The sequence below is a fragment of the Loa loa genome, assembly GCF_000183805.2.
Source record: "Loa loa unplaced genomic scaffold supercont3.35, whole genome shotgun sequence".
Taxonomy (NCBI): Eukaryota; Metazoa; Nematoda; class Chromadorea; order Rhabditida; family Onchocercidae; genus Loa; species Loa loa.
In genome coordinates, this window is record NW_018108215.1 from 101,981 (window position 1) to 119,395 (window position 17,415).

The 17,415-nt window shown below is 28.6% G+C and overlaps 2 protein-coding genes across 2 annotated transcripts; both read left to right on the plus strand.

Annotated features, from left to right (window-relative positions):
* Positions 1–6,607: 6,607 nt before the first annotated feature.
* Positions 6,608–11,467, plus strand: LOAG_03192 (metalloprotease; the record flags this gene model as incomplete). Its single annotated transcript, XM_020446255.1, has 12 exons — positions 6,608–6,697; positions 7,145–7,303; positions 7,460–7,531; positions 7,638–7,738; positions 8,346–8,457; positions 8,652–8,812; positions 8,987–9,230; positions 9,764–9,940; positions 10,053–10,177; positions 10,244–10,420; positions 10,880–11,109; positions 11,274–11,467. 12 exons carry the CDS (start codon positions 6,608–6,610, stop codon positions 11,465–11,467), a joined length of 1,842 nt encoding a protein of 613 aa, XP_020303381.1.
* A 3,551-nt stretch (positions 11,468–15,018) lies between these two features.
* Positions 15,019–17,053, plus strand: LOAG_03193 (helix-loop-helix DNA-binding domain-containing protein; the record flags this gene model as incomplete). The annotated part of the gene is made up of 4 exons (XM_003138730.2): positions 15,019–15,027; positions 15,112–15,283; positions 16,090–16,293; positions 16,647–17,053. 4 exons carry the CDS (start codon positions 15,019–15,021, stop codon positions 16,943–16,945), a joined length of 684 nt encoding a protein of 227 aa, XP_003138778.1. The 3' UTR covers positions 16,946–17,053.
* Positions 17,054–17,415: the final 362 nt, after the last annotated feature.

The window sequence follows — 17,415 nt, forward strand, 5'->3', positions numbered from 1 at the left end:
TTGGAAGAATAGAAAAATAGCAACTAAATACTTGAGCGCTTATCAGACTAAATTAGTGCAATAGCAAGTTTACATTTGATGAGTTCAAATTATTTGAATTATTATTTAAATATAAATTATACTAACTATAACAAGATTACCCTGATCATATCCGTTTCAAGACATATATGGATGAGCATTCCGGAAATCAATCAATGTTTGTCATCCAATTAATTATTTCCGCTTAGCATCTGTTATCGTTAATTTTAACCTAGTTATTTCAAAAAAAAAAAAAAAAAAAAAAAGCATAGACAGAAAATAAGGCATTTAAAATGAATGCAAAAAAGAAGAAAAGCAAGCTGAGGAGTCTTGCTTTGGGCTATATTTCTAAATAGGCTCAAAATAAAAAGCCAAGTTAGGGTATACTTTGTTCATTTTAGCTTTGCTTCTCATTCGAGCCTATTACGAAGTCATATAACGGTCACCTAATATTTCTTTTACAATATTTAAAGAAAATTACTGTCATCATTTGAATATTAGAAAGTATCAAGAGGTTATTTTATATGACTAGGCTAACATTGATTGGATTGTTGGATTTACAATTAAATTTCAAAATTTATTCAAAATTAAAATATAATTTGTAATTTTAATGTGACATATATTTGACGGACAACATCCAACTGATCCTTTCGCTACTATATTTGTCTTGCTGAAAGTAATTTAATTAAACCAATAAATACAAGATAAGGTCGATTACAAAAGAGAGAGAGAGTTGATCAAAGGGATTCAGTATCTTAGTAATACTAGGATGAAACTTTTTAATTATGTTTCTCTCATATGTTAAACATTCCGGATCGGAAATTCAGTTTCTTCATGCTGTTCTATTGATTCCAATCATATTTCAGCCGTATTTGTATCAGTTCCAGAAAGCTTTCTTTTCTTCTTTTTTTCTTTTTAACAATCATTTTCGCACAATTTTCGATGAAATATTTATAGACCATATGGTCGACAATAGCGCTTCCCTCGTCTTTTTCGAAACCTTTCTTTTCATTGTTTGACGAAGAGATATTCCAATTACTCGGGTAACTTTTTTTCTTTAATTTTTCTTTATTTGCCAAATATTGTCATATCTTTTTCTCTTTTTGACATTTTTTCTACGGAAAATTTTAGTTAAGCAATAAAATATAGTTGACATTTGCTCTTATCATTGATTACTTTTAAAATAGTTTGATATTTGGTCGACATCCAACCAAAAAGTTTAAAATTAACTTATTGTGATCGATTTGTTGCTATTTGTTATCATTAGAAATATTATTTTAATATAAGCTTAACTGAATCTTCACAAACAAATCCTTATTTTGAAATTATCAATCAATAAACCTTTCCTTTTTTTGATCTTTTGATAACATCTAAAATGATAATAAGTTAAGAGTATTTATTGATAATATATATATGCACAGACAATTGTGTATGAGAGAATGCCTAAAAATGTCTATCGTATTGATTATACATTTGGGATTTGAACCAGTTGACTGAAATATTTAAAAATTTTGACAACTTTGAGTAGCACAATGTTTTAGTCATCAAATCGACATCCGATCGCTAACATTGATATTTCTTCTATTCTCGAATATATACCTAAAATAATACGATCACACTTTCTTCAGTCAAATATTACTTAGAATAATGAGAGCATCAATTATTTGAGAATTGGCGAATTAATTATCTTTGGAAGAGAAAAGACTTTTAAATGATATTTTGCTTGAACTATTAAGTAATTTAGATGGTGATACTGTATTCCAATTCTCTCAATTTCAATTCTCGCTCTTCTTCCTCCTGAGAATAAAGATGTTGATGTTATTTACTATCAAATGAGAAATATACAGGAAATATTTCTGTATTCATAAAACATCACAGAAATCCTTCATAAAGGCTCATTTACATAATCAGTTTATCATCAGTCAAATGAATTAGATTCTGTTCAGAAAAAAAAAAAAGCACATATATCCAATTTCAATATAAATGTGGACAGTATCAGTTTGTTTCGAAAAAATGACCGAAAGACTGAGTAGAATTCTGATCATTAGCTTCCATCCTTCTCCATTAATTAGTGAATAAATTGGCAGGGTAAGGATGAAGCTGTATTTAACTATTTCATTGATATTATATAACCTATTAATTTACTACTTGCATTACTTTAACATTGACCGAGAAGTAAACCTTAGCAAATCCCACTGTCTTCAACATTTTTAACATTGTTGTATCTTCGAAGAATGGTAGTACAGTTCATTGTTCATCCAGAAATGCCGATTTTTAATTTTATCCAGTACAGAAAAGCTTGAAAAATCTATGTTAAGGATACGGTAATACATCAATAAACAGTCATGCAATCTTTTTTTTTGTTCGAATTTATGAATCTCAATCAAAGCGAGGAAATTTTTAAATTGATATTCAACGATACTAGGGATGTATATCTTTTTGTCCTCCAAATCTTTTTCGTTTTAAGTTCAATTTTTTGTCCTCAAAAAAAAAAAAAAGATAATCCATCAATTTCCTTTTCTTTGGGAATACTTAACAGATCGTTGTAAAGTGAAGTATGAGGATTAGTAAAAAAAGGAAAAAAGAGCGAAAATTAGTAAAAAATAAATGAAATATAAAAATTGGTAATTAGTAAAACTAGTAAAAGAAATGAAATAAAATTAACAGACAGAATTTTTATTTTCCTCTTCGAACTATCGAAAACCTTTTTCAGTTGAAACCTCTTTGAACTACCTAAAATCTCTTTTCAGTCTTTTTTTTTACAAATAATAAAAACAAATGTCCATTCATTATGCAGAATGCTTCATTTATTAGCTTAGGTTTTGGTTTATGTGATAAGTGAAATATTACTTCTTTACTGCTTATCATATCAATCATTATCATTGGAAGACATGACTCACTGGTTGTTTAATTATGACACTTACTTGTATGAGTCATCCTGTCATCTTATTATTCATGACATATTCTGTCTTTTACTACCTTCAATATTTTTTTGTTTTGCTGACTGATAAGACTGCAGCCTTATTAATAGAGAATTCCTGTATTATCTCAATAGCATAATTCTGTATTATTGAAGAAAGATGAAAGGAAATTTCAAAAGAAACTTCCAGAAAGAGTTTGCTCATTTTGTTAATTCGAACTCGAACTTATCACAATTATCATTTATGACAATCAAAAGATATAATTTTTAAACTTGCCTCTATGAAGATTCATTTTAAATTTCAGGAAAGTTTTTTTTTCCCCACTGTGTGTGTTATCTTTGCCGATATATTCCTACGACTTTTTCAACTTTTTCGTTTTTTTTCAAATTTCAATCAAAAAACTATTTTAAAACGAATGTAACTAAAACATACATAAGGTTGTATTAACACTTGTCCTTTAATCCACGAACAGTCATCGGTGTGAAGCTAAAAATGAATGAAAAAAACTGCTCCGTTTCTAAGACAGAAAAAGAGAGGGAGAGAGAGAAAGAGAGAGATAAAAAAATTCCACAAAAATGTTTTTTTTCAAAGACTTTTTTTCATTCTTTTTCTTCCTTTCCCTCTTTTTCTTTTCCTATTTATGGAAAAAAAAAATTCCAAGACAGAAGCAACGAAAAGAAGAAGACTTTCTTTCTTTTGCATGAATAAAAAGGAAAAGAATGAGACAAAAATAATCATTGTACACAGATAAGAGAAGATAAGACATTGAAACATTTCCTGAAAATAATACGCCTTTTCTCGTTCCTGAAAGGAAGAGAGAGGAAAATTGTGTCAGAAAAGATTGAAAAAAAAAAAGAATGTATAAATAGTAAGTACCATTAACCATTGTTAGAGTTATCAATGTAGCAGTTATCATTTTCTTTCCTAAAACAATAATTCAATTAGCTGGAAGCATTTCTCAAACCTTTTACGGTTCTATTATGAAAAAAATATATATCTCACTTCTAAAGGGTAAATATTGCTTGTTTTTTTTCACCTTTTGCTTCATTTTCAAAGTATATAACAATTTAAATGGATATTAATGCATTCGTATACTTATTTGTCAACTCCTCATATTTAATTTTCCATTAAATTACTAGAAAATTGAAAATAATAACTTGCAATAATTAAATTATTGCTTAAACTAAAAGATCGGAGAATAGTAGTCGAGAACTTTATTAGGCTTTTGTAAGATTTTTTTTTTTGTCCCACAATTATTATGGTTTTAAGTGTATGTTATGATTATTCTCCTACAATGAAGCATTAATTAGCTTTGCATTAATTAAAGGATTAATATTATGAAAGACAAAATAAATCATTTCAGTTTTGAGAATTTTTCAATTTTCAGTTTAGAATCTTTCAAAGCAATTTTTCCATTTTAAATTATAGCTTTTTTAATTACAATAAAATCAATGTGGAAAGTATCCCGCGGGATAGATATGGTCATTCCCTTATTTTAGTGTTCCGGAATTGTATATCGAATATAACCGATCCTCTTAATCTTGTAGAAAGTCAAATTTTCTTTAATTTTCCGCCCAATTCTTGATTAAGTAAATGTATGAATCAATGATAAAATGTCTATAAATGCAGGGAATCTCGGTAATTTGGAAGAAATCCTTGATTTTCTGTCATATAATATTCAAAAAGAAAAAAAAGTAAATAACTAAATAAAAATTACTCGTCAAAATATATGGAACTTTAGTAATGGTAAAAATTGTGTTATCTTTAAAATTTATCTAGTAATTCATGCAATATTGAATGCTTGTTACTAGTAGCTATGCAGTTTGTGCTGTTTGTTGAAAATATACCCCGCGATATCTCGATATTATCCAATGACTACTGCAATATTGAGTGCTTGATACTAGTAGATATGCAGTTTGTGCTGTTTGTTGAAAATATATCCCGCGATATCTCGATATTATCCAATGACTACTATTTCACACATTGTAAGACAATATTCAGTTCAGATTTTTGCTCTAAAATCTGTCCAAAAAAAGAAAAAAAAAATCTAACCTTTTGCTTTTTCAATCTTTCCTTATTACCATATTTTTTTACTTATTCTCTTGGTTCTAAAAAAAAAAAAGAAGGGAAAAATTCGGTAAACCAATAACTTTATTACATTTTAAATCTCAACTTCCTTCAGGTTATTTGAAATATTTTCTTTCTTAAATGAAATTTCAAATCTCATGCTGTCTTTTGTCTATCAAAAGGCGGTAGAAATTTTACCAAAAACAAATTTCCAAATTGGCCAATCACAATGAAATATACATATATGTTGATTTTGGCCTAAAATATAAAAAGAAAATAAAATCCTGGGCCCGGATATTTACTAATAATACATATAATTTTTAAATTTCAAAATATTCAAATAAATGATAAATTATTTTGGCTAAAATACTTTTTTATTTAAATCTTTCCTAATTGTTATGCATAAACTAAAACTAAAAAAAGCCAATTCGTTTGTAACTAATCATTTTAGGCTGATATTGGTATCATTTGAATTGCACATTTTTTTTTTTTTTTTTTGAATTATTTTTAAGTAAAAGTGATTGCTAAAAGAAAATTTATTTTATTTTCCTTTTAAATAAGCAACTCGTTTTTTTTCTCTCTCTCTCTCTTTCTCTCTTAAAAATAGAGGAAAAAGAAAATAAAATTTAAGCATCAAATATGCAAAAGAATAATGCCCAATAAATGATTTCGGCGATATACAAATGAAAATGGCACTTTGCGCTTTCTTTCTTTTCTTTTTTGCGCTCAATCCTATTTTCTTTTAACATTTACCCAATAATCATTGTATCATATAATCATTATCATTTATCTATTTGAAACTAAATCCCTGCTGCTATTTGACCCAATAATTTCTTCTCTTTAAATATGAATTTTACATATTATTCAATTTTATCTATTTGTTTTTAATATTTTAGTTATTATTCCGAATGCTAAAAATAAGAAATTCTTGTAAAATTTCGGTAGAATTTTATCGAATTAGTAAGCAAAATGATAAGAAATAAATTTTTGGCGACATTAACAGCTAACATTTCATCTTCAATTCCATCGTTAGTTTTCGGAAATTTCAGACGAATCCTAAACGAATCATGAAAGATTCAGTAATTACAGAAATTTAAAAATTATCCATCCTGTGCAGCACTAATGCTGCATTCATTATCTTGTAATACCGGAAGTAGTGCTGTCATACAGGATGGAATAAATAATTATATGCGTTTGGAAGAATATACTGTCACCATTTATCACTGCTATACAACTACTACAATTGCCCAATTCATTTCCACCCTTATACCATTAGTTGATAAATTTCACATTGGACAAAATTAAACTTTAACGCTTATAGCTTTGGCTTTGCACTACTTCCGAATATACGGTAAGTTTAAATGTTTTTCATTAAATTTCATTTCTTGTTGCATAAAATCTTCAGGATTTTATTAACTTTTTTTTAAATTTCAAACTGATTTAAATAAAATTACTTCATTCAAAGATTTGATATAATTGTTGCTTAGTAATATACTTTTCAATTAAATTATTAATTTCAGCTTTATCACATGCGACAACAATCACGACGATCCGATATTATTATTCCCATTGAATAAGATTATCAATGTACTGATATGCTAATGATCATATCTATGCTTTCTCCTCTAATTGCTTTATTTTTTCACTTAATTTCAGCAGAATTAGTTGTCAATTTCAATGTCACATATGAGGTAAGTGAAATGGCAGAATTCAATTTAGTTTATGAAAAATTGGAATGATACATTTTATCAGTTTGTGTGCGGCCATGCATAAAATGGAAATTTCCGCCAAATTAATAGCGCTCTAAATACTAGGTATTAACAGAAAAATATAATTTATAACAACTAACATTTATGAGTGAAAAAAAATAGAATAAAATATTAGTCTGATATAGGTTAAAATTAAAGTAAAATTATCCAAGTCAGTTTGGAATTTTTTTCTGTTGCAATCTCTTTTGACCAGTGGTTAAGACTGAAACATCCTGATGAATGATAATCTAATTGGGGTTATCCGAACAAGACAGTCTGGGATTTTTTTGTTGTAATCTCTTTTGACCAGTGGTAAGATTGAAACATCCTCCTGAATGACTTTTCTTCATTAAATTTATAATAACTGATGACTTTTTGTGCCATTTTCAGTCAGATGTTACGGATCAGCATGAAATTCAGGAAAGAATATCACGACGATCACGTCGTGAGCCAGCCATATGGGGTGATCCGGCACCGGATTATAGTGCTGTTCAACTGAATGGTTATATACACTTCCTGAATGCCCTCATTTTCGTTGATTCGAAAATTGTATGTCTTTTTGAGACTTTTTCCAGCACTTTTCATGTCTTAATTTTAGATAACACAATTTGTCACCAAAAATTTTTCTCGTAACTACCCATCTTATTGTCTTTCCTTAGATTGATTGTAAGTTTAAGTAAATTCTTCACAGATGACTAATTACAGACTAATCATTATCGCTCCAATATGGAAAAAATCAAGAGAGATGTGATGAAATTAATTCAAGAAGCTAATAATGTAAGTTTTCTTTTTGAACTTTTACAACCCTCAATGATGGTCTATTGTCGCCAATGCTATTGTCGTCAAATTCTTTTTTTTTTGCAATTTATATTTTTGGTTACAGTATTTTTATCAAATAAATATTCGGATAATTGTGGTGGATATATTGCAAACATTACGTAATGACCTCAGTTTGTATACTTTTGAGGAATACAGAAATCGAAGGTAAAACATTCATATCTCTTTGTTATAACTCTTAGAATCTCTTCAAATGACATATTAATTTCTAATAAAAGTGTGATAGCAAAGCTTAAAACTTACCTGAAAGCATATCAGAGTAGAACTTTTAATGAAACTGTAAGGAGATATATTCTATTGTTTAGAATCTGTCGTTGATCTAATTTTTTCAATCTTAATCTAGAGCTATGAAACGTCTCATCTCAAATTTTGTGTTGCTTCCGGGAATTGCGGGTGGTGCTATCTCATTTAGCAAAATATTTTCAAATGATATCATATCACCAAATAAGGGATAAATTATGTCACCTCAATTTCACTATCATTTAGGAAAAATATTCTAAAAGAAATAATTAGTTAATTTGACTTATTGCAAAATTTTCTTTTCTATACACTTAAATATTCCAATTTCTTCCATCTTTGCTTTTTGGAGGAAAAGAAAAGGAATGCAATCAAATTTAAAATTACAAATTAAGGGATTAATTAGAAAGTAAGTCATAAATTGGCAATTAACATTAAATTACATAATTTTTCAATTTTAATTTTTAACTTTAAATTATATTGTTAACATAATTTTACTACATACCTTTTTTCACAGGATATCAAAATTACCCGTTCATGATTTTGCTGCCCTAATTTCATATCGTTATGCTGGTGGATTAGCATTTGTTAATGGTATGTGTACTTCAAAAACTGTTATGTTATGCGGGGTATGTTTACATTTTGTCATTTTAATTTGAATTTTTATTGAAAATTTTTAATCAGAATTTTATTAAACTTTCTAATTTTTTCATTAACTTTGAATTATCTCATTTATGTGATAATTAAAAAAGCAAATGCAAAAGTTAGTTTAAACTTTTCTAAGCTAAAAAATAGAAAAAAAGATGAGAATGTTAATTTTCAGTTCTATCCACATAATCCATCTGCAATGGGTGGTATATTTTTCCACGAAGTTGCACATCTTCTTGGCGTACCACATCGTAATTCAACTAATCTTATTGATGTACCGAATTGTTCCTGTCCAATAACTGGAAGTACTACTATTTCTGGATGCCTTAAAATACCGTATGTTTAAAGTTGCAGAAATTTTTAGCAAATTTTCCAATAATTTCATTTAATTTTAAATACGATCAAATATTTAACTATCTATTTAAGTGTTATCAAATTTTGGGTTTATTTCAGAATTGTCTTTGCTTTCCTGATAACTTAAAGTAGTTTATGTTAAAGTTATTTATACAGAGGTTATGATCATGATTGCACGTTACAACAAATGGTGAATATGTTGGAGAAAAATCGTTGTTTGCGGCATGTTAAGACTATTAGTTTCTTCTCTACGCAACATAAGGTTGAAAAATCATTGCCGCTTTGCGGTAATGGTGTTATCGAAGGTAAGGAGGAATGCGATTGCGGTTTACGCAAGTTATGCCGCAATTGGAATTGTCGTGCTGATGAATGCTTACAGATTGTAAAAACTTGGCAAATGGTAAGTTGACATTGATCTATGTGAAAAAGAAGTAGATGCTCTTACTTGACATCAAATCTAAGTCTAAAAATAAGTTTACTGGAAGAAAGACTGAAATAGCCAATTGATAATGATTTGCCATTTAATGAGATAATTGGGTCATCTGGTTTTGTTTCATGCTAAATTAATATGACCTCTAGATTATATTAGGTCAAACTTCATTTCTACTTCTCATATTTGATTCTATTCGAATATAACAAATCGTATCGTATTATGTCTTCTAGCCATATTACTTTCCATCATTCGAAGACAATTCGAAAATATAACAATATCTAATTTTTATGGACGCTATTAGTTAATGTCATCTCCAGATCATATTTTTATTAATTAAATCCTATGAGTTGAATGTATAAAATTTTGAAAGTAATCTTTGAAAAGTATTAATTTTAGTACATCTGTGGTTGGATAGCTACTGTACTTATTGTCACAGTAATCATTATCTACGTTATCCGACGATATTTCTGCTTATGTTGCGATACATTAACAAACTATAGCTGTGGTATTATTGTCCAAGCAATCTTCTAAAACTTCTTTCAAACCTTAAATCAATAATCCGTCCAAAAAATAGGCATTTTTGGCATCAACCTGATAGTAATTACGCGAAATCATTACGTCGTACTGGTAATGGTATTATCGTAGCTAAGCACCATTTCATTGGAATACCTCATAAGGTAAATATATTAATGCATATGAGGTCGTATTTATATCCGAATTTCATCTAATAGAAATTCATTTAAGAAGTAAAATATCACTTTAATTTTTTAATAATTTTATTTCTTACAGCTAGATTCAAATGGTATAGCAGTATTAATTGCGCCAAATGATAAGGAATGTCTTATACGTAAGTCAACAATAACACGACCTACACAACCACCACCACCACCACCACCTCCAACACTTTCAGCACGGTACATTACCGCATTATTCATATCTGAAATTTTGATAAAATAAACTATCATTGATTAGAATTTCAGAAGTACTCTTAACAAAGCACTATCATCAATTCATTCTGAACCATTATCTTCATTCAAACAATCACCATCACCACCAGCGCCACCATTACCAACAAAACCGCCTAATTTATCTCTTAAAATGATTGTAACGAATAGTTGTGATGGTACCTATGAAATACCAAATACAACAAGGAAAAGGTATGCATATCCAAAATTTATTCGATACCTAAGTGTTTTAATTTAGTACTCAATATTACAATATAACAATACTTTAGTACTTTAGCAATACTTTGATATCCTCCAAAAAGATCTTTGAAAATTTTGATCATCCAAAAATTAAAACTTAAGAATTTTCCAATACTTCAAAATAAGAAAAACGAAGCAAATACAGTTAGGATGAACAATTTTTCATTTTACTCAAAATTTAATAACACCTTTTCTTGCTTTAACAAAAAAAAGGAAAAAAAATTTCTCAAAAAATTTTTTTCGAATTTTTTAAATGATATCAAACGTTTATAATATTTACAATAAGAAATGAGCGAAATGTTCTCATTTATGGGAGATGTTGTAAATTGAAATTTGAAGATTTTTTCAATATTCTAAAATAAATTCTAATTTTTTCTTTGTAATGCATCATTTAGAAATACTAAATTTAAGATTGTCATCATTGGTTCAATCCAATACAGTAATGGATTACACACAATCATTTGATCATTATACTGTAAATTATGATGATAATATATCACGAAAATTTGATGATGATTTTGATGATGATTTCGATGATAGCGGATTGCTTTCTGAATCAACAAATGATGAAAAGCAACAACAACAACAATCGATACAGTATACGGTGATAGTTCCCATGAAAGAACGTTTACCTGTACAAGGTAGTTTCAACTTTAAATTCGTTGAAAATATTAGATTCTCTACGTTAAGTCTTCCTTCTTTCCTCATTTTTAACCTTTTTAACCTAAATTATTTCGATATTTAAAGATTATTTGATATATCATGATGACGTTTTAAGCATAATTTTCACTTGTCAACTTTACAGAAAAAAAAAGCATGAAATCAGTACCCCAAAATATAACCAAATTGTCTACACGTGAGGAATCATTCTCATCCAATGAATCCAGAGGTCAACTCTGTCCATCGGTTGATACGGTAAGCACTGGGCTAAGCGAAGAAGATGAGCGTTTTATTTCTGTTACCGATATTGTGCGCAAATTTAATGGTGGAAAATGTTAACAAATTTGATCTAACTCAAAAATTACTCATCAATAATTTGATGTTATGTCCCAAGATAGTAACAAGATTTCGGGCCTAGTTTTTATGTGACTTGATCTGTGACAATAAATGATCTCATAAATTGAAGTGATAACATCAGCATTATTGCCCTATCACTTACCGATTGTTTCCTCAAACAAATATTGTTACGCGAAATATCAGCAAATTTTGAGGAAGTATTTCGAAATGCTTTTTTATTTATTTATGTATACTACCGCTTAAACAAACATGATATCGTTTGTTATTATTACGTTATCATTTTATCAGCATCATTAATGCTGCAATTATCACCGCCATTATTTGTTTTCATTGTGTTATCATTTTATCGGCATCATTTTTTATCACTCGCCTATTTTCATTGTTTTATTATAATTACTTGCACTGCCAGTTCTTCCTTCACCGTATTTCTTTGTCCAGTGACAGTTTAATAGTTTTGAATTATCAGACAATCACTTTGGTAATATCAAAATACCCGAACTATCTCTTGATCAATTTGCTTACTTCAAAATGTTCTAACATTAAAGGATAATCTTGTTTAGAACTGGAAAATACTATTCGATAAATGAATAACATATTGGAAATGAATTATCATTTAACCCAATAAGTGCATATAGATTACAGAGAGAATGAAATTTCGACTGATATGAATATTCAAAAAAATATACGTTGTATATTCTTATCGAATATAAATTATTTAATATTACCTCTTACTCAGGTGTATAACTGCCAATAAAAATAAATAATTATTATTATCATTATATATCATTGTTATCATTTATTTTTCTTGTTTATCACTTCATCTTTTGCTGTTCTCAACTTTACCCTACAGTGTTTCTCAAACTGGTTTGTTGTTTGTTTATGTTTTTTGTTTACTTTATTTTAATTGTTAAATTTTATCTTGTTCATTTCCTATCACAACAAATGTTATCATTTTCAGTTTTAACACTCAAATGATAACAATATTCATGAAATATGATGCAACAAGCATATAACATGATATAATGTTTGCAAATTTCACAACCGTACAATCAAGCTGTCACTATTAGAAAAAAAAAAAATGAATGTCACCAAAATTAGAAATTCGAACAAAACAAATTTTACTTCTCAATAAAACCTGATGAATTACAAATGATATCATCCATGACTGTTGATTTAATTGTCGTATTTCAATATTTGAAAATGACTCGGGAGAAATCATCAACGCGTGGGAGTTTCTTTTTTCTTACCTTCCGCTATATGAGAGAATTGATGACGGATAATGAATGTTTCCTACAATACAGTTGTTTGACCTTTACCCTTCCAAAAAAAAAGGAAAGCCGATTAGAATATGACAATAGCTGTTTTAAAATATGTTAAAATTTCACTATATAATTTCTAAAATTTCGGAAAACAAATAGTGAAAATTTACTCCGGAATCATTTCCAAATTACCGGAAGGCATTTATTGATAATAGAAAAAGATAAAAATTAATTTTATCAATAAAAAATTTAGTCGATTAAATAGCCTGAAAAAAAGTTAATGACAATTAAAAAAGAAAAGGCTCTACTATTTTATTCATACCGGAAATTCATTCCGGAATCAGTTCCAAACTATCAGAAAATATTTATCAATGAAAAGTTGATTAAGTAGCATGAAAAAAAGTTAATGTCAGTTGAAAAAAAAATGAAGGACAAAGACAACACACTGGGGAAAATCCTTCAAACTTTAAAAAAAAAACCCACCATTACTTTATTCGGAAATTTATTCCGGAATCATTTCCAAATTTTTGAAAATGCAAAAATGGTTGTCACAACGTGTGTCATAGTATTTTCTCATTCAACTCGTGTTTCTCATGTCACTATCATCACGAGTAAATATGGTATTGTTTCCAAGGAATCATAATGGATGTGAATCGGATAATGTATTAAAGTTACTTATATGAATGTCTGGGAAAGAATTTCTTTGATTTTGAATTCATCTGAGAATTTTCTCATACCGCCCATCAGGAAATCGTCATTAAATCGACCGACCTAATCTAACCTATTCAATTCATTTCAGGTAACAAATTAAATATCGTTGCCTCTTCATGTTTTTAACCTTTTTTTCTTTTTTAAACTTAAACATGTCTGATTTACTTTATGTTTTCTGTAACAAGTGACATTAATGAGGTACCAGAATTTTTCCCGGATCAAAATTAAAACGATTTCTAATATTCATTAATTAAACAGGTCATGGTAATTACTTTATATATTCAAATAGTTAATTCAATTGTAAATTATATTATTTTCCCTTTACATTGAAAAAAAATGGTAGCCTAAAAGCTAAGGAAACAAAGTTATATTGATAAACTAACATGGATTAATTATTCTTTACGAGGTTAAATAATAAATATACTTGCTAATGGATTATCAAATGGTTACCTAAATAGTAATTAACTTACTCGGAAATTAACTTCTTCCGTAACTTACTTAAGATCGATAGTAATTGATAATAATTTTTGAGGTTTTAATTTTTGATTCAAACTTGAATTCGTATAACTAAGATAACATGTTAATTTTAGAATTTATGCAAATGCAATCAAACGATTTGGCTTTTACTAGTTCGAGTGATTTAAATTTTTTGCTGGTATTCTTTTTTTTCTTCGAAATAATTTTCTAGCCAATAAAATTGGAAATGATATCGTATGCGGAGATAGAACAGGTCGTCCAAATTTAAATAAACCGGATTTCAAACGTAGAAATATTTTGAAGTAGTGCTTTAGAGATAATTCAGGATTGTTGCCGGAATGCTGGAGCTAAATTAAGCATACTAAAATTTGTTTCCGGACAAGAAATAATAAGCTTATTTCTAAAATTTGTCCATTAAATGATCGATCAAAGATTTTTGATTTTTCGAACAATTCCGAACAGAAGTCCAAATTCTACTGACCCCCGCATGTTAAATTTCATTTTATTTCACTTTTTTTTTCTAAAAAAAACACAGAAAAGTTGAATTTGTGTAAATTTAAATTTAAAACTCTAAAATCGCAGCAACCTGTCCCATTCCTAATTATCATTCCTTTGTTTAAATTTAATTTCGTGCCACAGGCTGAATTCAATTCGTTTATTTGTTGATGACTTAGTCAGCGCGGAGAAAAATAACTTGAATTGAATCCAGTTACAGTACTACAGATGATTTGATCAATCAACTTTGTTGTGACAATTGAATACAAAATGATATAGAGCGCTTGTTTGGAAGTTTGGAAGTCATTTTAGATGGCTGATTAATTGTTATTCAAACAAAAACAAAAAAAAAATGCTTAAATTTTGATTTTAAGTTCAAAAAATAATTGGCAGAATTATTAATTGAACCAATGGAATGATTACAATGATTTGATTTTGTTTGTATTATCAGAGAAATGATAATTCAAGCGTTCACTTCATAATTCATTCTATTCAAATAAACAAAAATTTTATCTATTTGATTTCGGCTGGAACGAAATGATTTCTTCAGGAAATCGGAATAGAATAAAACCAGCCTGAATTTTCATAATGATGACTTGTGTACTTCTAAAAATGAGATTTTAAAAAAAAAAAAGACTAATTCAAATCATGATTACTACTTATTTTTTTCTTTTTTTTTTTTAGAGTAAAGCGGAAATTGAACGTCGTCGACGAGCTCGAATGAATGCTTCATTGGATCAATTGAAAATGTTTCATTTAATAAAATCACCAAAAATCGAATCAAAACTGGAAAAAATTGAAATTTTGGATTTAACAATTAAATATCTTCGATCAGTTGGTAATGACCAAAGACAAGGTAAAGGCAGTGGTGTTTCCGAACAGTTTTTGCTATTGACAAATGTGCAAATGTATCGGATTTTTTTTCTTTTTCATTGAATATTTGAAAAATTTTCAAATTTCGAGTTTATAGACATTCAAAATTTAAAATTTTCTCAAATATCAATTTCATATTTTCGACCAAATTTCAATCAACTGACATTTCTTTTTTTTTGAATAATTTAATAACTAGTATTTGATAGTCTAAATGGCGAATGAAATTATTGTAATATTTACAGGATTATATTTTGTCCAACATAACATCACAGCCTTGTATGAAATCCAGCTTCTTCATTCCGGCCATCAAACTTTAGATCGTTTAGTTTTATTTAATTCGCAAATACACTTTGCGATTTGCGAACAATTATTATTATTATCATCTGAACTATATTATTGAAATTACCGTAAATTTGTTTGTTGCAAACCTTTTATTTCGGCTTTTAATGAATGCTTTGCAACATTAGCAATTTTTTTTCATCGCAAAAATTAAATTGCGATTAATCAATTTTCACCTGTATCATCATCATCGTCATCGTTCGCTGTTCCGGTGATTTGCTAAGCAGGCTGTATTGGCAAAAACGGAGTCCTGTGAAGTTTACCGTTTTTTTTCTTTTTTCTAAGGATATATTTGGGTCTTTTTTTGCTCCGATTTTGAATAAATATAAATATTTCAATTTATACTAAAATTTCATCAAAGTTTCAAGGAGAAAAAAACTTGTAATCGATATTGTCATTATGCAAATTTAATTAAGCCATTTATCAACATTGAAGTAATGGAATTTCCAGGAGCAGAAAAAATGGCATATACAGGATTCAAGGATGGATTTCAGGCAGCTCAAAAGGTCATCACATCATTTATTTATAACCGATGTCATTCTTCTGTTTCGTCACCGTTGGTTGCATCAATCAATGCAGAACTTGCATCCGTATTTGATCAGTCTTTCAAATCGATGAATTGGTTACGATTCGTTTATGGAAATGATGATAAAGGTCAATTAAATTCAATATAATATGACTCATGTATAAATTATGTAAAACGAGACAGATTTACGTCTATTAAACTGTTAATCTGATTTGTCAGATAATTAGTTTGAATCTGAATGTAATCTGAATCATTAGGCTTCAGTAGGCTCTATAGGACTCATAGGACAAACTAACATATTTAGTGGTTCATTTAGTTGCACACTAAGCCATTCGTTCTCCCAATTTCAAATTTTGTTTTATTCATGGATAAAATACTACTAATTTTTAATTAGCGCTTACTAAATCCAACTGAAGTACATCAAATTGCTTGCATGTGTCACTCCTGATCATTCATTCTTGGTCATTCAACAGTATTTCAGGAAGGGAGCAGTCTTCATCAGCAAATACTCCAAAAATGAATTTATCCCAATTTGGACGACAATCAGCAAACTTCATATCACAATTGCATTCAACACCCATTTTTCATTCCTACAGTATTCCACCATCATTCGAGTCACCTGAAAGTGCATACAGTAACCAATCGTTATCACAATCGCTATCATTATCAACATCATCAACATCAGCAAAAGGAAGCGACGAAAGTTTGAATGAATCAAACAACACGACAGAATTCGTTTGTGTCACTTGTGAGGAAAATTGTCTTTGTGATAAGAAATAAATCCGGAACAAGCTTTGCTACAATGTATGCATGATTCCGGATTCATCAGTGATCAGTGATATGTCTGTATTCTGAAATGGTGCATCAAATGAAATTGCAAAAACCTTCGTGTAATTCTGTTCGTTTAATAAGTGACTATTAGTTTGAAATTTTATATTTCAAATTTTTGCAGTTTAAAATTTTAGAAGGTCCATGCAATATTGCTACAATGTTATAGTTAAGAAGATGTGCATGCCTGCCAATATCTTCATAGTGAGAATTCTTAGATATTTCGAGAAAAGGAACTCTTACTCCGAATACTCGCACTCCTCCATTTCCTTGCTTTGTTTCTATTGTATTAGTTAATTACTGCTACAATAAAACTTTGATGGTGAAGAAAAGTAAGATTTGAAGGGATGACAGATGTGTTTGTTGAATGCAGAATAAGATTCGTTGTATAATGGATCAATAAATGTACAAATAATCCGTTT